The sequence below is a fragment of the Aedes aegypti genome, chromosome 3 (genome assembly GCF_002204515.2).
Source record: "Aedes aegypti strain LVP_AGWG chromosome 3, AaegL5.0 Primary Assembly, whole genome shotgun sequence".
NCBI lineage: Eukaryota > Metazoa > Arthropoda > Insecta > Diptera > Culicidae > Aedes > Aedes aegypti.
The window spans coordinates 298,625,643-298,650,332 of record NC_035109.1 but is presented as its reverse complement, the minus strand read 5'-3'; the positions used below and the strand labels follow the sequence as shown (position 1 = coordinate 298,650,332).

The 24,690-nt window shown below is 38.2% G+C and overlaps 2 protein-coding genes across 2 annotated transcripts in view; one reads left to right on the top strand and one right to left on the bottom strand.

Moving 5' to 3' along the window:
- Window positions 1–1,081: 1,081 nt before the first annotated feature.
- LOC5568693 (recQ-mediated genome instability protein 1) lies at window positions 1,082–22,506 on the top strand. The gene is made up of 4 exons (XM_001652467.2): window positions 1,082–2,087; window positions 8,990–9,703; window positions 22,050–22,157; window positions 22,220–22,506. Exons 1-4 carry the CDS (start codon window positions 1,218–1,220, stop codon window positions 22,421–22,423), a joined length of 1,896 nt encoding a protein of 631 aa, XP_001652517.1. The 5' UTR covers window positions 1,082–1,217; the 3' UTR covers window positions 22,424–22,506.
- LOC5568694 (mitochondrial uncoupling protein 2) overlaps window positions 22,459–24,690 on the bottom strand; it is a 29,753-nt gene continuing 27,521 nt past the window's right edge. Inside the window, exon 4 of the mRNA XM_001652466.2 lies at window positions 22,459–23,229. Coding sequence (XP_001652516.1) covers window positions 22,649–23,229 — 581 coding nt within the window. The 3' untranslated portion in view covers window positions 22,459–22,648. The remainder of the gene's footprint in view (window positions 23,230–24,690) is intronic.

Sequence of the window (24,690 nt, the reverse complement as noted above, 5' to 3'; positions counted from 1 at the left end):
TTTTGGTGATATTGGCGTTCGTAAAAGCGGGATACTTCATCCAATAAGCTTATCTGATTGAAACTTAGACATCTGGTGGTGAGTATGAGAAAAAAAGTGTTCAAATCCGCAAAAGAAAATGTACTGCGTGTTGATATGATCTCAGATTGATTTCAAGCTTATAACTACAGTCAATTTCTCACAAATTAATGATTATCGTAAATATCTAAAGGATGATTCAAATATTAAGTAACGAAGAAATTCGCCAATTTAAACTCCCTCCCTCCCTGAAGTAACAGGTTTTAAATGGAAAATTTCAATTTATTGTATGGACCGAAACACTACAAAATATCCCTTACCTCCCCTTGTTGTGTTACGTAATATTTGAACGATCCCTAACAAATTTGTCTTGCTTTAAATTGCCAAGTGGTCAAAAAATAATTTCGTAAACAAAGGAACGGTTACTATAAGCAACATACAGCATGCGGACCACATCACACCACTGTTCAAAACTCGCTCGTGGGCCATACAAAATCTTCCCGATGACCGTACAAATCCTTTTAGAGAATCGCTACTTGGTGATCACTCGTTTAAAATGATGTTACAAATGCCAAACAAAAAATGTAAAACTTTTTTATGCCTATCAAGCATAATTCTAGTTTACGCCCTATTTTGAGCACACTCCATGATTTCATTGAGTTTGACAGTACCACGGACCAAAATTTTTCGGTACATTGACGTTGTACTGCAGCTGTCATGATGCTCCCGGGTTGGACGAGCCTAACCTCACTTATTTGACAGCTGCTGGTCCTGTTGTTTACAATTCGGACTTAGTCGTTTTATCCATCATTTTTTCATCTTCGCATTTCTATCACCAGCATGCTGATGGTGACGATTTTCAACGGTAGGAAGATAGAATAATACGATCCGTGGGTATCTGCAGTGGATTTGACCTCTCCTCGCAGCAAACTTTCACGAAATTAAGAATGATTCGAAAAAAGTACTAAGTCCAAACTGTAAACAATAGGACCAGTACCTGTCAAAATTGATGCGTGACGTCACAGTGCAGTGGAGTATTTGCGAACATGGCGGGCTTTAAAGGCGGGCTTAGTTCATATTTACAAACATCTCAAGAAAGCCGGGAAAATCGCAACATGTTGATTTTGTTGCAGTTGTGTTGAGTCCGAACATTTTTAGTGAATTTCCTCTGATTACCACTGCATTCCGCGATTCCAGCGATGATTCAAAGTGAAACCAACCGTGCCGCGCAAGTGAAATCGCGTTTGCTTCAAACCTACAGCATCAAAGTGGTAGACGAATGGCTCACCGGTTGCGTGTCGTTTTGCCTGCAGGAGAACCCCAAGACTTCCAACGAGGCCCTGTTCAAATTCACGTTTGACCAGTGGGTTCTGGCCGATCTACAAGAGATTGGAGTGTCCACCCTGCCGGAATCGGTGGAAACCGAAACCAAGTGCTTTACGTTGAAGGGGATCTTCCCGCTGCAGTTGAACTACTTGATGGACATTTCGGAACCATGTTACGACCAGTTGAGGAACCTGTACAATGAAAAGCTGGATGAAGCGGACGACGAAATCCAGATGCGTAAGAATCAGACCCAGCATGTCCGGAAGCGGAGGATGCTGAAGTTGGAACTTACGGATGGGAAGCGAACCGTAATTGGAATGGAGCACAGTCCGATAGCTGCCCTGAATACAAAACTTCCGCCCGGAGTAAAGGTTTTACTCAGCGGTCCAATTCGATGCATCAACAGGGTAATGTTCCTGGAACCGAAGAATGTGAAAATTCTCGGCGGAGAGGTGGACACCCTCCTCATAACAAATGCCTTCGAGAATATCCTGCTGAAACAGCTGGGACAGCCGTTGAAAGCTAATCCGAAAACGAAATACGAGGAAGTGGTGGTGACGGAAAAGAATCCCAAAAGTAACTATAACAATATTCCGTCGGTTCCGATGGTGTTCCCTTCGCCGGCCAAACCGACGCTGAGTAGGACGAGCACGAATCAGTACGATGACTGGGAAGATGACATGTTCCTGGGGATCAATCTGGACGGAATTGAATCCAATAGTGGTGCGGACAGGAGTAATAAGGTAAGGGCTGGTAACAGGTCTCTTTCTAAAAATTTATTCACTATTTTGATGCAAGTCTCTAAATAGTAAGTCCCCATTTTTAATGTGATGGTCTCTAAAGTCTTTATGCTTAACAAATGCTCTTAAAAATCATCTTTTTCGTTATTCTGTTTGCATTGAAACCAGAAAAAGTTCTAGAGTCTACAATAAAAACCATCAAATATTATTACGCGACCATTCCACAGATTATTCATACAATTCTTCTTAGATTCCTTAAAGGAAATTCTTTCAGTGATTTCTACTGGAACACTTTTAGGAACTCGTCTAGGAAACCCTCCAAAAAATTCCCTATCAAAAAAGTTTATTTAACTTTCTAACCCTCTAATACCCAACCCCGCCTTTACTGCCCATATTCGCATAACAGTCCCATGTTGCATGGGATTTCCTATAAACATGGGACTGTTATATGGGCGAATATGGGCAGTTTAGACGAGGTACACTTTGGAATTTTGTGTAGCTCGAAAATCAAAATGATTTTATTTTTGGCTTAAACCTTGACTCATAACACGCATATGAGAAAAAAACATGAATTTTTTATCATTAGCAAAAACCAGTAACTAGAAGAGGTTTCGAGAAAAATGAAAGAGAATACGGATGTTCAAAAATTTTGTACGCCGAATTGAGGAGCGTTATTCCTCGGTAATTGGCGCACTCCAGTCTGTGGCCCTTCTTATACAGAGGGCAGATGAGGCCCTCCAGCCAGCTAGCAGGCAATTCTTCTTTTTTCCATATCCTTAACAGAGTACGGTGCAGTATTTCGTACAGCTGCTTACAGTGCTTCAACTCCTTGATCGCTCTTCTAACCTCATCTAGCGTCAGGGGCTCCACAGCTTTCCATCTGTTCTCAGACGCGCTCGTGTTCTCTCCGTTCAACAATTGCTCGAAGTGTTATTTCCACCTGGCAGCCACCAAGATTTTGTCTGTCAGCAAGTTACCTTCGCGGTCGTTGCACATGACGGGAGACGGCGCAGCTTTTATCCGTACGCCATTGACAGTTTTGTAAAATCTCCGCATATAATTTCCTTCCATGCTGTTTTGCGCCTCAGTAATGATGTCTTCTTCATACTGCCTTTTCTTTCTGCGGTGAATTTGTTTCTCGGCTGCTCTAGCTTCCTTGTACCGCTCTCTATTTTGCCGGGTACCAGACACTAACATCCGGCTGCTGGCAACATTCTTCTCATCCGTCACATTCTGGCTCTCCTGATCAAACCAACCGTTTCTTGGTCGTCTCTGAGCAGTACCTATCACCTCTCGCACCGTGGATAGACTACCACAGATTGTTGAGGTTGTCGCCTACGTTGTATCCCCATATCCGCTCATCAAGCTTCCGGCGGTACTCGTCTGCTACACTTTCTGTTGATAAGCGCTGGGGATATTCAAACGCAACGGTCGCTGTGTTCTTGTGTTCGCCACGGTAGGCAACCGTCCACGAATTTTACTAACAACGAGATAGTGATCAGATGTAATGTTTGGACCTCTGAAGGTCCTCAAATCGATGACATCCGAGAAATGCCGGCCGTCCACCAAAACGTGGTCTATTTGTTTGCTGAGCTCGCCATTTGGGTACATCAAGATGTACTTTCGGATGTCTTTGCATGCAAAGTAGGTGCTGCTGATGGCCATCCCTCTAGCTGCAGCGAAAGTTATTAGCCTTAGGCCGTTGTCATTGATGGCGGAGTGAAGGCTCTCCGTACCAATTATTGGGCGGAAAAAATCCTCTCTTCCGACCTGAGCGTTGGCATCCCCGATAACAACTTTTACGTCATGTTTAGGGCATTCTCCGTAGGTCTTGTCGAGACAATTATAAAACGCATCCTTTATGTTGTCGAGTTTATCGTTTGTCGGCGCATAGATGTTGATCAGACTGTAGTTGAAGATTTTTCCCCGTATCCTCAATACGCCGATTCGTTCATTAATCGGTTTCCACCTCATAACACGCTTCATCTGCTTCCCGATTACTATGAATCCGACACCATGCTCTGCCTTATCGCTGCCACTATGGTAGATGTTGTATTTGAAAGCTGTGTTGGCGAAGGGATCCACCGCCCTGAATTCACGTTCTCCAGTTCTAGGCCATCTTACTTCCTGAATAGCAGCCACACTCACTCCAACCCTCTGCAATCCACGAGCCAAAAGGCTCACTCGTCCGGGATCATTTAACGTCCTGACATTCCAGGTATCGAGTTTCCAATCATAGTCCTTTTTTCGTTGCCAGGTCGGTTGCCGAAAGTAACGTTCGTTATTTCTCCTTTCTCCATTTTTCGTGATAGGTAAGAAATTCGATATGCTTACCTTACCTACATCACGATGGTGGGGCTGCCATCTTAGGCGTAGCTGACGTCATACAGCATTTCATACTCAGCCGCTGGATGCCAGAACAGACGCTATTTGAGCCGCATCTGCTTGGTGGACAGACGCTCGAGACGCACCTCCTCACTCTAGCTGATGTCAGAAGGACAACAGTGCCCAGGCTGCACTACCAGCTAAGTACGCAACCCTTAGCTGGCGGACTTTGTCTTGACTTTGACTTTGTTTGACTCGTGGAAGCGTGAGGCAGGGACTTGTGAGGACCAGAGCTATGTTGGACGTTCCTTCCTAGTTGTCGGCTCACCATTTCACAGCCAACAGGGTGTCTACTACCAGGAAAATCCTGGAATTATCAGGGAATTTCGGCTACACTCAGAGAGTTTATTTTGAAGCAGTAGTACATGGTAGAATATGTCGTTTTTGTGACACAAGATAGTTTCAATCAAAAAAAATCACCTGACCAGTAGGTGAATTCCGGCGCACATTTTCTTCGAAGAGAAGAAATTTTCTTCCATAATCCACCAGCAAGAAAATTTTCTTTTCTTCGAAGAAAATACGCGCCGGAATTCGCCTACAGACGTATCGCTACAGTCCCTCATTTCGAACATTCACTTCACGGTGCTCTTAGTGGACTACAGCGAGTTTTCAACAGAGTATCTTCATTGTTTGATTTCAACATTACCCGAGAGACGCTCCGTCGAAGATTTTCGTTGTTTTTTGCTGAACGAGATAACTAGTCTAAGTGTTTAGTTTAAGTTTTATTGCCTGACTATTTAATATTTGTTTTTAAATTCATTCTTATTGTTTTTGACGTCACTGTACTTTGTTGTTCATGTTTGCATATACATATATTTTAAAACATCATTGGGGCTACTACTTGCCTGTTGATGTACAAACAAATTTGTCCCGCGCTGAAAAGTGTCCCCCGAAATGTCTTGCATTTTACTCAAATCAGGAAAATGTCCCTTATTTTTAGAGAAGTTTTTATTACTTCGTATTTTGCAGCTATAATTTTGAAATGTTTTGTTTGAATTTATCGTTATTTTGAAACGTAACCATACATTCGGAACATATAAAGTTTGTGTTCTTGATAGCTGCCAAATAGTTGTTTTAGCAATATAACAGAGTTTGTAAGTTTCAACGGTAAAGACTATGCATTTGCAAAACGAACAATATTATCGGGTGGTTCATGATTTTTATTGCTCTATTGAAACGCCAAATACAGAATCTAACAGTTGTACGGTTCAGAAAACCTAACAGCGCATTTAAATATTTTTAACAATAGCTGCGTCTACTCATTTTCTCACTTCACTGTTATTAAATTCTCTAATAATCCTGCGCAGCACAATCTAGGAATCACATCCAATATTCTGTTATAATTTTGGTCTAATCTTTTCATCGAAATCTTATGCTTCGGAAATTCCAAAGAACTATGTAAGAATGATGTCCAGGAATTTAAGAAAATTTATCCTACAATTTTATCTGAAATGTATATATGAGACCTTCTCTGTACTCTGTAACATTTGTCTTTCCTTAGACTCGTATGAAAGAAACTCAAGTTTTATAATAACGAATCCTTGAGCCTGCTTGTTTAGACGCAATCTGTAAGGATGACGTTTAGCTCGTAGCTTCATAAAAATAATTGATATGGATGAAATATTTTTTGTTTTGTACTTTTTCTTATAAGCTTTACACCCTACGATACGAGTTATACGACTGTAGAAAAGTTCTAGGGTCCAAACATTATGAAAAATGTAAAATTTTGTCCCGCTTTGGAGCAAAACACATCTGGTCACATTACCCTAGTTGACATGTTTAATCCTTTCAACAATTTTTATTATTATTATTCAGCATTATTATAAAATATGTTTATAAACATAAAACATGTTTAGACAATGAAGCAGAATTTAAGATTTCCAGGTTGGTAAAGGCAAGTACAGTTCCAGTTGGATGTTGTTTATGAGCATAAAAAATAAAGTTGAGCAAAGAAAAGCAAAAGTTACAAAAAATAGTACATTTTTAAGGCAAGCAGATTTTCTAATGCAAGTTCAACCGATATACCGATCTATTGGTAATTTTATAAGAACCTTCGCACTTCTGTGAACAGCAAATCAATTTGTCTTTAATCACTTGTACAGTAGATATAATTCAATACTTAGTAGATAATAAGGAAAACTATACAGAAAAAATCCTGTGGTAAAAACTACAATTTTAGCTGACTACGCCTATTCTTAACACTACCATGGAATTTCATGCCATTTCACCATGTTTACGGTACATCCCACCACATTACTGGTACATTCGACAGAAATCATTTCCACCAATCTAATTTCGACTACAGACATGAAAAAATCCAGCGCATTTCTGGTCTGCTGAAAATTGCCGATGCGAGCCCTTAAGTTAATACCCTAAAATGGTAGTTTTTACCGCACAATTTTTTTGCGTGTATAAATTTAAGATAAGGCATGTATCTAACTGTATGTAACTTTATGATAGTAACTAATTTGGATTGTTTTTCCTATCGTTTGTTTTCCATTCTATTCATCTGCTCTTAACTATTCGTGCCGGTAACTCGATTCATGTGTTGGTCAAAGATAAACCGGCCACTGTAAACACCAAAGCTTTCGTTTGCAGTTGAGTAGTGCATTCCAACGCTTCCATAAAGTTTATTCCAGAGTTTAAAAAAAGAAACTGTAGTGATTCTCACAGAGATTACCCTGAAAAAAACCTAGCGATTATCCTAGGATTTCCTCCAGATGTTTTTCCACTGGTTCTCTCACTAATATCTCCAGTTGTTACTTCTAGAAGGTTTCCCACATATCCAACAGGAGCTTTTCCACAAGAGTTTATTTCAGAGCTTTTGAAAAAAAAAAAAAATTTTTTCGAAGAAATCCTAGGTACAATAAATTTTACGAAGATTTTTCATTTATTATAAATATTTCCATACGGATTATTTTTCAAAATTCATCAACGATTACTCTCAGGAATTACTCCTAAAATCCTGGGATTCCTCATCAAGTTCATCCAGAACTTTCTTTCGGCACTTCATCAAAATATTATTGCTGCGGTTAAACATTTCTATAAAACATAAAATTTCCAAATCTCCATGGATTCTTCAAAATATTATTCAAGGTCCCACACTAGTTAATACTACTGCAAGTTATTGCTCCGATCATTAAGTTTTTTCAGGAATTCTGTCCGAATTGCATCAAATTGCATTCTTCTAAACGTCTTGTAAGACATAATCCAGAAATTTTTTTTTTTTCAGTTATCTTAGCAATTTATCATGAAATTTCTAGGAAGAATTTTATCAATAATATAGGAGTTCTTTCAGAGATTTTTGTAGAAATTCATCAAGGCACACTTAGAACTCACACAAGTTTCATCAGAGGTTACTCTAGGATTTGAAAATTTTGCTTGATTTGCTGATGCTTGATTCTCTGGAGCCTGTACGTTACTATTCTTTGGAAATTACAGATCACGGTGATTAGTTTCTGTATTGGTTTCTTTTTGTTTTCTTGGTCCCTGTTTGTTCTCTTTTCAGTTTTGGTTTTGGTTCCTATTTGATCTCTTTTTAGTCCGTTTTTAATTCCTGTCTTGTTTTTTGTTTCATGCATGAGAACTCTAAAATTTCTATTTTTACCACTTAGTCGCTAACAGCAACGAATTTCTCTAGCTATTTCTGCATGAGTTTTGCCAAAAGTTCGTCCGCACTTTTTCCAACTTTCGTTAAATTGCACTAAAAATTTCTCCGAGGATTATGTAAGAAAATTTAAATCTATTGAAAATTCTTCTTTAAATTTCTTCATAAATTAGGGTTTCCCTACGAAGTTGTTGCATCATATAGGTACTCAAGGAATTTTCCCACATGGATTGCCTGTGGATTCCCCCTGCAGTGCTTTCAAACAGTTTTCGAGTAACTTCTCAAGTAAAATTCCATGTAATCTTCAAAGTATTTCTTTAAAGTGATTCCACATCACCGAATTCTGAGGTTATTATTTCAGTAGGGTTACACCTTCTAAGTTCTACATATATTTCTCCAGCGATACCGTCCTATGTTTTTCAAGAAATTCCATTGAAAAAATCCTTCAGGATTATTATTAAGGGGTTTGTTGATTATTATTTAATTAGTTATATTAGTAATTGTTATTATTATTTATCTGTATTTAAGTGGCTTTTTGCCCATGGCGAGTTTGTCATTTTTTTTAGTAATTATCCTAGATAATCCTCCAAAACTTTACCCGAAGTCCAGAAGTTCGTTCAGAGACCCTTGTAGATGTTCATCACGAATTTCTACAGAAGTCTCATCTGAGATTACTTTAGACTCTAAAGTTTGGAGTATCTCTTAGATAAAAGATATCTGGTATCAGGCATGAGGTTTCTTACTATTAATACACTAAGTCATTAATAGCTCTGATGATCATTCAAGAGTTTTAGATTATTTCTTAGATCTCCAATTATTTTGTAAAACCTGGAAAATATCCGAAAAATTCATTTCTGTTAACAAATGGACACCCCGATTATCAAATTACTGATCCAATTTTCAAATATTTTAGGTCAAACCTCCAGAACAAGTTCCCACTGTCAGCACCCTGATGGATGACGACGACGACCTGCAGATAATCAACCTTCCCGAGGAAGAAATTATGAACCATCAAGTTTCTTCTACCAAAACTTCCCAACCTTCCCCGCCTTCAGCCCGACCAAAGAGACCAACCTACCGATTGCCATCCTTCGAAGAACCCGATGACGATATCGACGCCATGAACTCCCTAGAAGACGAAATTCGAAACGAACAGCAAAACCAATTTGCTCACTATATCGATGACGATGATCCGGAAATATCTTCCCCACCCGCTGCACCGATTCAGCCAGCAAAACGACCACGCACGGAATTGTCCTCCAGTAAGCCACCCAAACCATCGAATCCCGCAGACGATGGCCAACGGCCGTCCACCAGCAAAAACTTTGACAAATGCTCCGTTTCGGCACTGTTTGAGGACAGTCTGGACGACGTGTTCGATGTAGAGGAGAGGGCTCCGAGCTTGTCCGGAACGGACAACATCCTTTCGCCGCGGTATCAGTTTCAAATCGAGGGCTACAGTTTGGTGACGGTGGATCAGATTAGCAAGCTCAGCGATACCGAGCGGGACGAGCGGACCTTTGTGGTGTTCGGCGAGGTGGAGGAAGTTTTCGAGCGGATACGCATCTCGGATGACGGCTGGAAGCTGGGCGTCATGGTGACGGACCGGTCCGAGCGGGTTTTGCCGGTGAGTTAAATAGGATGAAACTTATCCTTCATTTACTTTCATGCTTTACTAGGATATTTTTTCCTGAGATTCGGTTGAATGTAGATTTGTCAGTGAGATTCTTGAAGAAGCTCTTCAAGTAATTTTAGGAAAAAAAAAACTCGAGAAGAAGGGGCTGGTAGTCTAATCGCTACTGCATCCCAAGCAGGAGGCCGTGGGTTCAATCCCAGGCCCGTCCCTTTCTCAAATTTGTAACATACTTATTTTTCTATCATAGCTGTCTTTCTCTAACTCTCTGCATTATCTTTGTGCATGAGATGAAACAGAATCACTTCTATTTTTAGCTAGAATTGAATAAATTGAAATTGGTAATCTATACGGTCGAATACCTCATTCATCACTAACAAAACACTCCTACTTTCAAGGTAGCTGTGGGAAATGCAGGAGATTCTCCGGTTTTTCAAGTAACAACAGCTATCTAATTAACATTCCTTCCTCTCTCCGATAGACGTAAGAACGTGGCCGGAGTTATCAACCTAGAAATATTGAGAATAGTGTGAGTGTACATTGAATATGGCGAAAAGCTAAAACCCAAGCTCCATCTGAGCATGGTTCTCTGTGTAATATAACTATCCTGATTGATCATGGAGTACCAACTACGAAGTGTATGTTTCATCTGTTGGTCGTTTTTCATCGTTCTAGGAAAAGAAAAATTCTAGAATATTTCAGGAAGTACAACTTAGGCAATTCCAGGAGCAACTCATGATAACCAACGCATGGGAAAGAAGGAGTAGCCTAAGGAATCGAAAAAGAATCTCCTGGTAAAATTCCAGTACGAATCAATACACGAAATTCAGGTGAAACTTCTACAAAAAGAGTTCAAGGCTGGAAGCAAGTCTCTTCCTAGAATCTTCGGCACTTTATTTATTTATTTATTTATTTATTGATCTCTTTAAACTTAAGACTGTTGTCTTTTATGTTTAAGTGCTGAGGATAAGAATAACATGATGATTCGATTTGGCAAATGAAGTGTTGGAAATGATGATGGTGCTATGCCACCCGGCAAGTGATTCAAAAGAAATAGTAATTATTTTTGTAATTGCGGATATTTTAAAAGCATATCTTTGTCAGGAAGTGTAAGAGAAATGTGAATTTAAACGTGATCGAAAGTGTTTTGTGATGGGTGTTTTCAAGTTCCTGCTTCCACTATTCTGTGGTAATTTAGGGGGTGATGTCAGACGGTGCATTTAACTTCTCGTGTAACACGTGGGTGCTGTGTTCGGAACAGGAAGTCGAGGATCTATGTCCAAAACATTGTGAAAAGGTTTGGGATTGTTTGAAAAAGATTGTTTCAGACAGAATCTGTGTGACGCGTGGTCATTTGATGACTGATTGCTTGTTAAACAAAGATATCATGTGAATAAAACTCAGTGAATTGTTGAATGGTAGTTTCCAATGTGAAAAATTTTCTCAATCGTGTTTTGCTCGTGCTTATGAAAATTTTACAACCTTCGGCTAATGCATTTTGGTGCCATTCCGGTTCGGCTGATAAATACTTTCAAGTGTGTTATTTTTGTTGTTGAGCTGTTGGAATCTGATGTCATCTAAAACAGTGGAAAAGCCAATTTTGAATGCGGTCATTCTACAACTCACCTACACGAGGAGTTATTTTGTCAACATACAACAATAACGTTATTTGGTGAGTTCGTTCCTACTTATCTTTAGTTTTCCTTTTTTCTTTTGACAAATAAGCCCTCGAGTCTCCTCAATTTTTTGTAACACTAAAAACTTGTCAGCTACATTTCATTGAAAATAATTCTTTAAATATATTACAATAATATTTGCTGTTCTTCAAAAACTAAATGTACTTACTTTTGCATGATTCTCCCTATTTATTCGTTTTTATTTTAGTTCTATATTTTTGTTACATTATAAACATTCCCATGACATTAAAAAATCTATTTTTAAGTAATTAAAAATATAAGAAACGTTCACCGTAAACAATGCTATCTTTTTAATTATCTATGACTGCTACGGGAGAGGTCAGAATGAGTTTTTATCTCGTTTCAGAGAGCGAGTAATGGCGCTGTAGCCTAGGCTTTACAGCCAGGGCATGAGGGAGAAATACCCATGTCCCATCCCAGGAAACGGAAAAGGACCACAAACGGAGTGTGCAATAACATTCTTAGCAAAGCCACTCCCAACGATTGTATCTTTTTCCCTAAAATGGAACGGTTGGTACGGTTGTCCCCGTTTCTTCTTGCAAAAATTGGAAAATTTTCGTCTATCATGTTATTCATACGTGAATAATCTGATCGCCGCAAAATTTTCAAATTACCTTCAAACCCAAGTCTGCACAGTGGGCCTGGCCATTTTAATATATGTATCATATCACTGATATGCTGCAAATATTAATACTGACAAGAAAATATCAGGAGACGTTCCGATATTTCCAGGATGCTTTTCATTATTGGCTGTGCAAGCACTTAGAATAGAATAGAATAGAATAGGATAAGAATAACATGATTACAAAAAAAAACGCTGAGAAACACATTAAAAATTAACACAACTTCCAACTTACTAATTAAAATGCTCAAGACACGCCCTTTTGAAACCCCATGTGGAATTAATGGTTTGAATACCAGAAGGTAGTTCATTCCAGAAATGTATGCCTCTTACAAAAAATGAGCTCCCGTATTGTGATGTTCTATGACGGGGGATTTGAAACTTCCTGCCACGCTGACTTCTCAATGGTACTATTTTTGAAAATAAATATGGTGGTGTTTTGGATTGTACAATGTTTTGAAACAAAACAACACTTCTAAGCTTCGTAAACTTATCAAACCTGCAACCAATTAAAAAATGCTGTAAATGAGTCACGCTTGCATATCTGTTAAGATTGAATACAAATCTAACACAACAATTTAAAGCTACTCTAAGTCGATTTATAGTATTTGCAGAAGCTTGCGACAAAATAAAATCACAAAATAAAAAGTGTGGGTAGATTAGGGATTTGAAAAGCATCAATTTAGTCTTTGCTCCAAGACATTCACCTTTAATTCTAAGGGTTCGCAAAGTTGCATATATTTTGCCGCATTGTTTTAGAATAAATGTATCCCATTCAAAATTGCTTTGAATAGTAATTCCTAAACTAAGAACTTCGTTCGAAAACTCTATTTTATCGCCATTTAGAAAAATATTAGGTTCGTTTACAATATTTCTGTTACGTGTAATAAGCATAGCCTGAGTTTTTCGCGTATTTAGAAGGAGAGAGTTTGCCATGGCCCACCTAGAAACATCAGAAAGACATTCGTTTATTAGATTTTCGACTGCTGCTGTTTCTAAACTGGTACAATCAAATAAGATCTGTACATCATCAGCGAAAAGGTGCACCAAACAGTTTCTTAAAGTTGAAGGCAAATCGTTTATATACAGTGAGAAGAGCAGTGGAACTAACACTGATCCCTGTGGAACTCCAGAACTGATGGGCAGCAGTGAAGAAAAACTATCATTATGAAAAACAGTTTGGTAACGATTTCTTAAATATGATCTAATCAAACACACAGCTCTTGGGCAGAATCCAAATTGTCGTTCTAATTTACGACAAAGATTAGTGTGACAGATTGTATCGAACGCCTTAGAGAAGTCCAGAAGAATCATGATAACATGTCCATTTCTATCTAAGACAGTTCCTATGTCGTCAGAAATACTGAGCATGACTGTTTTTATGCTGTGTCCTCGACGATAACCAGACTGGCAAGGTGACAGCAAGTTATGTCTTTCAATGAAGCTACTTATTTGTTTTTTTACAACCCGCTCAAATGCTTTCGATAATGCACTTAGTATGCTGATTGGCCTTAGGTTTTCAAGAGAAGGATTTGTCTTTTTCTTTTCAATCGGAATTATTTTTGAAATTTTCCACATTTCAGGGTAGATACTAGTTTTAATAATTTGATTAAAAATGTATTTTAGAGGTGTGATTAACAATGGAAGAATTAATTTAATAAACTTTACAGGAATGTTATCTAACCCTACAGCATTCGATTTAATATCATGTATGGCGTTGATGATTTCGAATTCCTCTATTTCATTGAACTCAAAAGATTGAGACAAATTCTCATTTTCGCTGGAACTGCTAATCACATTATTCAAGGAAAAATTGTTTCTGAACTGTGCGTTGATTTGATCAGGAGTGTAATCCAGTGGTAAATTTGTTGTTTTCTTTTTGAGACCTATTCTATCAAACTGTTTCCACAAATCTTTAGAAGACATTTCATTCACGAACAAACTTCTAATGTGATTTTCCTTAGCCGTTGTAATTAGTTTAGTTACTCTGTTACGAAGCCTCTTATAACAAACATGATCCAATTCATCTTGGCTACATTTCCATTTTTGAAAAGCGAGATCACGGTTTATGATTTCTTTTGATAGTTCAGAATTGAACCATGGTTTGTATCTTTTACGCCTTTGAAAAGTTTTCAGCGGAACACACGAATCATATAAGTTAAGGACATGCATTGTGAAGAACTCAACGAGCTGATCAGGATTTTCCATTTCAAAAAACCTATTCCAATCAATCGAATTATATAACTGTATCACTCTACCTGGGTCAAGTTGATTATAATCACGGTAGCTGATTGTTTCAGAAGTGAAACAATAATCCATGTCATAAGATACAAATATTAAGTCATGATTCGACATAAAAGGAACACTCACTTGATTGAACTTTAACAAAGGCAGTTCGTCAGCATGAGATCAATTTGCGATGCTCCAGTTCTGTGGAAATGTGTTGGTTCACTTCCAATACATTCAAGAGATAAGTTATTCAAAAACTTCTGAAATCGCATACTTTTTTCTGAGTTTATGTTTAATAAGTTAGTATTGAAATCTCCCATTAATAGGATATTATCATACTGATTACTGATGCTCGATAGTTTCTCATTTAGAACAGTGCAGCAGTCGACCTGAGGAGGATTGTAAAAAAACCCGAAAAGGATTTTTTCATCGTTCAGTTTAATCTCTATCAAAATGTATTCTGTTTGTGGGCTCTCAATTTCTGAACCAGACTTTTCCAAGATTCTGTACTTTAGGTCTTTTCTTAAATAAACAAGAATTCCGCCACCTAATCTACCAACACGATCGTTTCTAAGGATTACATAGTTTTCTATGAACAACACATCATTTGGGATCGTTTCATTCAACCATGACTCACATACGCACATTACATCTACCTTCGAAATCATTGCAATATTACGGAGTTCCTCAATTTTAGTCATTTTTCTGGCACATATACTTTGACTGTTCATACAGCAAGCGGAAAGCTTTCCATCAACCAATGCAGATTTCATCACAATACCAGGTAAACTCAAATTTGAAGAGACATTGGTACTGGATACACTAGCCATTATCGTTATAATTGCTAAAAGTGGGGATCAAAAAAGCATGTCTAGGGAGCATTTTATTACTAAAACTAAAACTAAATGTTATAGAGTTCTGTTTGATCTTTCGACCTTGACGCTTGCTTTTGCCGGAGCGAGCGACGAGGGCAGGATCAAACATGTCGCGCGTCGGTCTCGTAAGTGAAAAAGTGACGTGATAGGGGAGTTCGGTTGGAGTAAGTGAAAAAGTGCCGCGATCGGTTAGTTCTGTTTGATCTTTCGACCTTGACGCTTGCTTTTGCCGGAGCGAGCGACGAGGGCAGGATCAAACATGTCGCGCGTCGGTCTCGTAAGTGAAAAAGTGACGTGATCGGGAAGTTCGGTTGGAGTAAGTGAAAAAGTGCCGCGATCGGTTAGTTCTGTTTGATCTTTCGACCTTGACGCTTGCTTTTGCCGGAGCGAGCGACGAGGGCAGGATCAAACATGTCGCGCGTCGGTCTCGTAAGTGAAAAAGTGGCGTGATCGGGGAGTTCGGTTGGAGTAAGTTAAAAAGTGCCGCGATCGGTTCGTTCTTTTTGATCTTTCGACGACTTTGACGCTTGCTCCTGGGCAGTGCGTCAAGAAAGCCCGAGCTATCGTCTGTGTTTTTTTTTTCGAGTAGCGCGCCTATTTTTTTTTTTTTTTTTTTTTTTTTTTTTTTTTTTTTTTTCTGGGTGCTAGCCGAGCAAACGAGTGAAGCTGAAAGTGGATTGTGGCTGCTCAGTCAAGGATAACGGATCAATTGGTGAGCTCGTTTCATGCTACTATTTGTAATCTATAAAATATGTATGACTGCACATTTAATCGTTACAATGGTGGAATGTAAATATGATGTTTCAACAAACTATGGATGGTTCGTCACTGTGAGTGTCGACACAAACTCTGATTCATGATTTATTTATGTTTAACTTTTTTTTTTCGGGGTGTTCTGAATACCTATTTTTGTAATTAAAAAAAACTTTGAATGGTTCGACACTACAAGTGTAGACTTGCGAAAGGTCCACTTTATTCAACAAACTTTGGATGGTTCGTCACTGTAAGTGTCGGCATAAGAATAAGAGTGTTCTATGATGTCCCAACCAATTGAGTCTTTTGTTTTTTTTCAAATGAGTAATATATAATAACACATGCTTTCGTACTGACAGCTGTAGGAATGTTACATTTAGGTATTTGTTTAACAAACTTTGAATGGTTCGTCACCTCAAGTGTCAACATAATTTTCCTCTACATAGAAATTAAATGAACAATTATATTTACGTATAAGCATGTATATATCTCACAAATCATTGTTTATCATGGTCTAATCGCTTATCAAAGTGAATCCTTTGACCCAACGATCTTCCCCATTAACAAACATCCCTCCCAGTAACCTTTGTGGAGATGCAGAGGCAAACACGGTCTCCAAATAGCAAAGGTTACACACTAACATTCCTTCCCTCAATCCCACCTGACTACAAGGACGTGGCCGGCGCCGTTATTGACCTTGTATAAATAGAGGCACTGAATTATGCACACTGAAGAAGATTATGGCCAATCCCAGCTGAACTTCTAGTTGATTCTTTGTGCATTTTCACTGACTTCGGTCAATCACGGAATAGCAACCATTGATATGTGTAGTCAGTCTAAGCTAAGCTAAGCTAAGCTAAAACTAAAACTAAATGTTATAATACGATTTTCCAAATATATTACAAAAAAAAATCTAATCATGTACTTCGAACAAACTAACGTGAAGATATTGTATCGATCAAAAATCCTTCAGCACGTAATAACGAAACTTCATTTACGAACCACAGCAGCAGATTATCAACAACAGCAACAACAGCAACATTCAGCAACACAGCAACAATCACCGGCATGACTTTCAGGATGGAATCATGGAAATTAAAGGATGGAAAGGAAGGATAAAAAGAAAAGCTATAAAGGAAAGGGTTAATTGCGTTGGGCGATACGAAATAAATCCTCCTCTGTCTTGATGACATGATCTTGATCCGAATTAGGAAGCCTGATGTGCACGATTCCCCCTCGGCAATAAACACTGGACAGTAGACCTTGCTTCTTCAACTCGACAGCTTTAGACTTAAGTTTCCTAGCAGACGGTATCAAATTCTCATTGATGAAAATCCTGTTTTCCGACTTAAACCCAAGTTGTGCCAATGTAAATGATCTGGATCGCAAGTATTTGATAAAGAAATCGTTCCGCTGATTAGTGATAGCGAACTGAACTAGAATGAAACAGTTTGATCCTTCTCGGAGTGGTGATCTGGATAGACGGCGTAGATCTACCATGGGCACAGTTGAATCGGCGTATCCCAAGACTTTGCACCATATTCTGAAGTACTCTTGCAGATTTTCAGTCATCATAAACGGTACATTGCTGATGATCAAATCGTTGGATAATGATGATCTTGCAATTTCATCGGTGTTATCGGCTACATTCCTCTTCACTTGCGTCAATCCAATGTTTACTTCAGCCAGATCACCTCGTATACCATCCAGTCCTTTGTTGATCTCCTCTCGCAGTTCATTCCCAAGTCTGTTGATTTGGTCCTGCATTGTTTTCCCCTGTGCTGCTATCAAGCCTGCTAGTTCATTATTGGACACATCTTTAGTAGTGTCATTCTTCGCCATCCCGCCTGTTTTGCTGCGAAGGCTCACTTGACTCATCGACCAATGGTTGGATAACAACAGATACAAAAACAGGCAGCACTGTTTATCCGAGAAGTGGAATATCGGCAAACAAATTTCGATTTTATACCGACAACGTCTGATATTTTTCGACGGATAACAGCAACTCCAATACGTCTCAGTTTTATCTCAGCAACAATGATCGATTTCAGCAATAACTCAGCATATATCAACGTTAATTTTTGTTCTTATGCACACTAGCTATGCAACCACTTCATTCTTACCACTGTTGCCAGTTAATGCAAATCTCGAACAAGCCTCTATTTTTAATGAAAGGTCTCAGAAGTCTCTTGTTAATGAATCCTGGTGGTTCCCCTACAATGTTTTTTTTCTGCAGTTTATTATGAACGTTTTAAGTCAGCAGTTAGCAAATTTCTATGCTAGCGATGTTGTTGCTAGCGAATTTCTTCAGATACAACCTGAATTAATCCATTACAAGGATTTATTTACGGCTTAAAATTAATTGTAGTCATACATAGATATTCATATTTTTTGGCTTAGCGTGTTAGATGTACCGTACAAAAATTCAGGGTCACTAAAACTGACTTTAAACACGAAAATCCTGTTAAATCTTATATTAAAAATATGTGCTCTGATAATTTGCAGATTTTGGCATGATGTAGAAGTTTACAGAACATTATTTAAATGCTATAGACAAAAGATAAATTGTTGAATTTTTGCTTGTTGAATCAAAAAATTTGAATCTGTCAAAAGATATTTTTCATATGTTTTGAAGTTCAATTTATACCTGGGTAATACAAAAATGCGTACAAGCACTAAGTTATTGCACCGGAATGGCAACAAGCCCCTTTAATTCAATCTTAGTATGAAAAACATTGTTATCGATCACTTGAGGAACCATATGTCGAAAAGACTCAATCGGTTGTTTCAAAAATCGATAAATTGCAAATGATCAATTCTGCATGCCAGAGTGTTACAATTTTTAAAACATCTGTTTTGTTTTTTTTTAATACAAGTTTTTATCCCTTATTTACGACCGGGACAGTTTTTAAAATACCGGGAAATAACCGGGAGTAAACCGGGAATTTGAAATCAGATGTTCACTGGCCACCCTGTATTCTTTCACTAGACGGCTTTCGCATTGTGCAAAAAGGTCTCGATAAATCTTGATCGTTTATTGGAAATAATGCAATGAAATTATTACTCACCGTTGCCTGTATTCGTCGTATACATTTTCATATCGGTCGTAAGCAGTTTCGACTCGTCTTACAACTAACTGCTGGCTCACTGTGATATAGTGAGTGGTTAAAATACACCACTTCAACATAATGATGAAATGTTTTACTAGATTTTTTAGATCTTCGGGTATCCCTCTCCATTCCCAGAGCATTTCACTTAAAATTCATAGGCCGCATCAAAATACAGCCCAAATATAGAAGAATATTTATACTTTTGATTGAACAAATGCATGACGACTTACAGTGCAACGAATCACACTCAAAGGAATCGTTTTCTACGACGAACATCACCCACACCTTGATTCGTAGAAGCTTAGATTTAGATGCCCTATCCATGCAGAAAAACTCCACAGTCCGGAAACTTCGAGTCCTGAGATCCTTTCAGGTATTGGAAGGAATATTTCTTAGAAATATTCCTACTGGTATCCATGCACACATACCTCCAGGAATTACTGTAGTGCTCCGGAAATGTCTGGAAGATATTTTTAGAAGTGATCATGAACGAATCTTCGAAAGGGTTGGAAGAAGTTGAAAGAGATGGATTTCAGGAATAATCCCTGCAGTCGTTCCTGCCGGAATCTCTGAAGAATTATCTGCAAGTGTTTGTTGAGAACTTTCTCGAGATATTTTCAGAAGACTCCATGGTCTAAAAAAAACTCTCAAGAAACCCAGAGAGAAGTTGTTTGAACAATCCGTAACACAAATTTCAGTCGGACTTTCTACAAGAACTATTCAAAGAATTCGGGCAGAAAAATCAGGTGCTATTCCTGGAGGCTTCAAAAATTCCTACAGAAATACTTTCACAATTCATCCGGAAATTTCTCCTGCCATTATACCAGGGACTTCCCCAGGATTTCCTCAAGTAAGTAAATCATTTAAGAACTCAGTCAATAGTTTCGACGCTGTTTCCTTCCAAAAAGAAAACACCCAGAGAGGCGACCATTTAGTTTTGTTCAATTTATCAACAAATTAAAAGTGGACTATACAATGCCAAGTAATAAGGAGCTACTCTGAAAAAATCATACAAATCGGTTGAGAATTCTTGGAGATATCTAAAAATTACGATAAGATGTTTTTTGAAGTTTTCAAGATCTTTGTTTGGCCAGAGTGGTACTACAAACCTAAATACTCATTACTCAAAGACGACTGCACCAAATTGCTTCATTTTTTCACAACATTCTCTGATTAATTTAATGTTCTGATGCGTAAATATCCGATTACGATAAAAATTCTGTAGCCTGGGAAATGAACGGGGGTTAATGCGTCGGTCCCACAAGGAATATATTTAGATCCAGATGACCAATAATTAATGTTGACACAGATTCTAAAACTAGAAGATTCCATTTCTTGAGAATTTGTAAAAAATGGTGCAAAAATATAGAGAAACTAAGAAGTTATCGAGATTCGAATATATTTTGACGGTAAAAAATGAAGCTGCCGGTAGAGGGGTTAATCAGGGGTCTATCTTTCTTCCATTAGTTTATATAACAACTCCAAAATATTTCTAGTGGTTTTCCAAGATGGTTTATACCGATTCCTTCAGTATAAAGCTTGATCCAGTAATTCAATCCAAGATTTCTCTCCTAATAAATCTAGCTAATTTAGGAGAAATCATAGAAGAATGAATGCAGGAATGCTTCAGTTATTCCTGCAGGAATTGCTCCACAGATTTTTGTCTACAAAATCCTTAGAAGCTAAATTCAATAATGTGCCAACACTTTGAAGACAAAAATCTCGCGTAAGAAGCTTCAAAGGATAGCGCAATTAGTATTTTAGCTTTGTGCACTAGCAGAGAGTTTAAAAAAGAGATCGTCTGCGTATGTTCGTTATTTCTGCAGATTAGTGCCTTCGAAATCGTGCGTAGTCGGCCATTGTGACAGCCATGTTTGGATTTTGATTGTAAGCTGTTTCATTTTAAGAATGCGCATGATACTACGTTCGAAGTATTTTTACAAGAATTTCATCAAGAATCCTTTAAAAGTTCACCCAAAGATTTAGGGTTCTTCCGAATAATCTTCCTTGGTGGCCTTAACCCTTTCTTTCCCACAGCTTTGTTCGACAATTTAACTATCAAAATGGCGTTTTTTAAAAAAAGAGCTTGAACAAAAGTTGTTCCAAATAAGCTATATTATTCAAAAACACAATAAAAAATTTGGTTGTTTTTCAATAGTTGATTGATTGTTTTTCAATAGTTTGACCCTTAGGTCACTTATTTCGATGTTTGATAAGACAAATGAGCGTATAAATTTATTCAAATTATTATTGAGCTACTCGTACCAATTCGGTTTAGCCCGCGTTCGTTGAAAATCGGTGGATCACCTGTGCTACCATGAGAAAGAGAGGGTTAAGGAACTATTTCACATATTATTACAGGAATTCTATCAGGAAAACCCTCAAGAATTTTGCCAGGGACTCTCAAATTATCTCCAGGGATTACATTAAAAAGCTTACAGTTATTTTTCGAGAAAATCCTTCAGATATTCCTCCGAAAATTGATCCAAACATTGTTTCAGGGTTTCTCCTAGGAGTTCATTCAGAGCTTCTACCTAGAAATGCTACATGAACTTCATCAGCATTACTCCAGTAACTTTTCATATAATTACAATTCAAATATTTCCATTGGAATCACCAGAATCACCAGATTCAGCGAGTCTTTCTTTTAAAAAGTCCTCCATAATGTTATACAAAGATTTATTCCGTATTTTTTTGATAGTTTTTCAGCGATATTTTTCCAACAAATTTCTCCGCATGAAAATTTAGCACTGTTTACTGACATGACTGCATTTACAAAGAGATCAACTTTTTTCGTATCCAATCTTTATTCTTCTTCAATAAATGTGACCGAAGTTTTAGTTAACGTCAGGTGTATAATGGAAATCCGTTTATGATTCCTATAGACTGAAAGCCGAAAACCCATAGAAACATAACCTCCATCACAGTCGATTCCTGTACATTTATTTTTTGGGTTTGTAATTTTAAACTGTAAATCGCCTTTCTGTGATTCGGTCTTTTGTGGTTCGGCTTTCTGTGATAATCCCTTTTTAAAATTTTTGCTGATTCTTGCAGGTTCGCTTCCATACGACTGTGATTAGCAGAATGGTCGGCCACGAAGCTAGTGAAATTCAACAAATGAAACGTGCCAAAAATCCTCAAGTGATGAAATTGTTAGAGGAGGTAAGTTTGATTACCTTAATTAATTAAAATGAAACCAATTTGTACAATTTTGTTACATCCAGATACTGATCAACTTCAAAAATCAACTGCAAGATCTGCGCACTTTTATGCGAGTGCGTTACCATCAAGGTAACGATTTCCCCGTCATCATGGAGCTGTATGATTGTACAAAGGCTCATTTATCAGTTTTAACAAATAAAATCAACCAGGAAGACCTCAAGCACCTGCTAGAAATTCTGCCACAGGAGTGTGACCCGAAAAGGTGAGTTTCTTTCAAATTGTATGGGAAACACGGCTCGAATCGTTTGTCAAAATATACTCTTTATAGAAATTATTCACGTTTACAATATTCGTTTTTTTTCTCTTTTGATACATCACAATATTCTTCATAGTCATAAAATATAAAAAATATACGACTCTCTAAGTGTCCAGTCTATGTTAAAAAAGTGTAAAAATAACTTATAATATCCTTAAAGCAGCGTTCCACCCCATTAAGATTTAAACACAATCATCTTCAACTGCTCGTACGTTATCCACATGACAACGTTCCACGAGACAAGCCGAGCAAACGATGGCACAAAACCTTTGTAGAACGCGGCCGCTCCCTCCTGGCGGCCCATCTTGATGGCACAGTCGAGCGCTCCCCGGTACTGACCCTTGGGCGAGTTCATGTACCGAGTCTTGACCACATCGACAGGGGAGGCAACCACAGTGGCGGCAAATCCGGCCACCACCGCCGAACTAAAGTGTAACCGAATGTCGTTCGGGATGTTTGCGTACCGCTGGAGGCAATCCTTGACCACGTCGTAGCACACGATCTCCGACACATTAACGATGGCATTGCGTCCAATGTTCGGTATCGCGCCCTTCCACAGCCCTCGAACACCTTCCTCGCGGTGTATCGTCCGGTATGCTTGCAGCGTGGAAGTATACCGACGGTTGCTGTTCGAGCGGGAGGCCGCCTGGAAGCGCACCTTGACCACGTCGGTCGGATGGGCTAGCGCTACCGCTAGGCCACCGGTCGTCAGGCCGGCACAGATTCGAGTGATGATTTGAAGACCCGCTTCGTTTTCTGTTGAGGAGGAGAGGAAGATGGCGTTAGAAATCTGGATATACAGCAATTCCACTAAACCCGTTTTGGTTCGGGGTAAGGATTTAAATTCATAAAATCACCCTGAATTAAATTTTCAACTGTTTTTACTAAATGTTTTACGTATGGTGCATCTTTATATCTTTTTTTAGGAAAAATAATTAAGGGATCGTTTGGACTTTTAGTTCAAAGTTAAAGAGGGTGTCTCATGTGTCAGATCGGGTCAAAAATCGATCAATCTACTTTGATCGACTGAAAATTTCGCGATTGTAGTCTTTTATACTCTAGTCAGTGATTTTGAACACGGGGGAAGTTCCTCCTTAGGACACAATTTGATCCAATGAAGGAGGGAAATTCCCCGTCCAAGAAATTTACACTCATCGAATTATGTTTTCAATTAAAATCATTTAACAATATTAATCCTGCTGAATCGACTCTCCAGTTTAAAGTATCTATATATCTTGGTATTTTACGTTCCGATATCTATATTTATCTCCCAATTATCTCTATTAAATCTCCCAAAGATTCCTACAGGAGTTATTCCAAGAAACAAAGGTTCATTCCAGAGTTTTTAAAGAAATTTGTTCAGAGATGTTTCCTGGAAGATCTAACAGTTTTTGCGCCAATTATTTTAGTTCCTGGCATTTTCCTATGAATTTCTACAAGAATTCATCCGATTTTTATCAGATGTTACTTAAGGATTGTTATTCCTGAAATACCGCCCGAATTAAAAAATCTCCATTGATTTCTAAACAAAAATCTTGATCTTTTCCTGGAGATATCCCTGCAAAAATGACTGTGGAAGAAGTTACTCAACATAATTCTGGAAGAAATTTTTGGAGGTATCTTTGGAGTAATTCCTGAAGGTATTCTCACAAAGGCATTTCTGATTGAAATCGTAATGAAATCTGGAACGACAATTTTGTAGGAAATCTTTGAAAATCCCTTGAGAAAATACTGGTTAAATTCTTGCAAGTGTTCTGAACGAGAATCTTGGGGAGGTCCTAGAGAAAAGGATGGTAGGATCATTGGATAATTTTTTGGAGGATTTTGGGCTTTCTTGATAAATTTCTGCAAGAATATTTGGAAGAATTCCTTATGGAATCTCTGAGATAACATCTGTAGTTATCGTTAAAAGAACATTCGAAAGTATTCAACTCCTGGAGAAAGCAATGAAAAATACATACCGAAATACGAGCAGTAATACTTGTCGTAATGTCATGAGGAATGCCAAGAACAGTATCTTTCAAATTTCTTAAAGAAGTGTCTGTAAAGATTTTCTGAACAAATGTTATCTCCTGATTCCTGTTAGGTTTATTTTCGTTTTCTTGGTTCCTATTTGGTCTCTTTCTGGTTCCTGTCTGCGTCGGCTCTATTTTGTCAGGTAAAAGGCCTCTTAAGTTCCTATTTTCAAGACAGTCGTAACATTTCTTTAGAAATCTC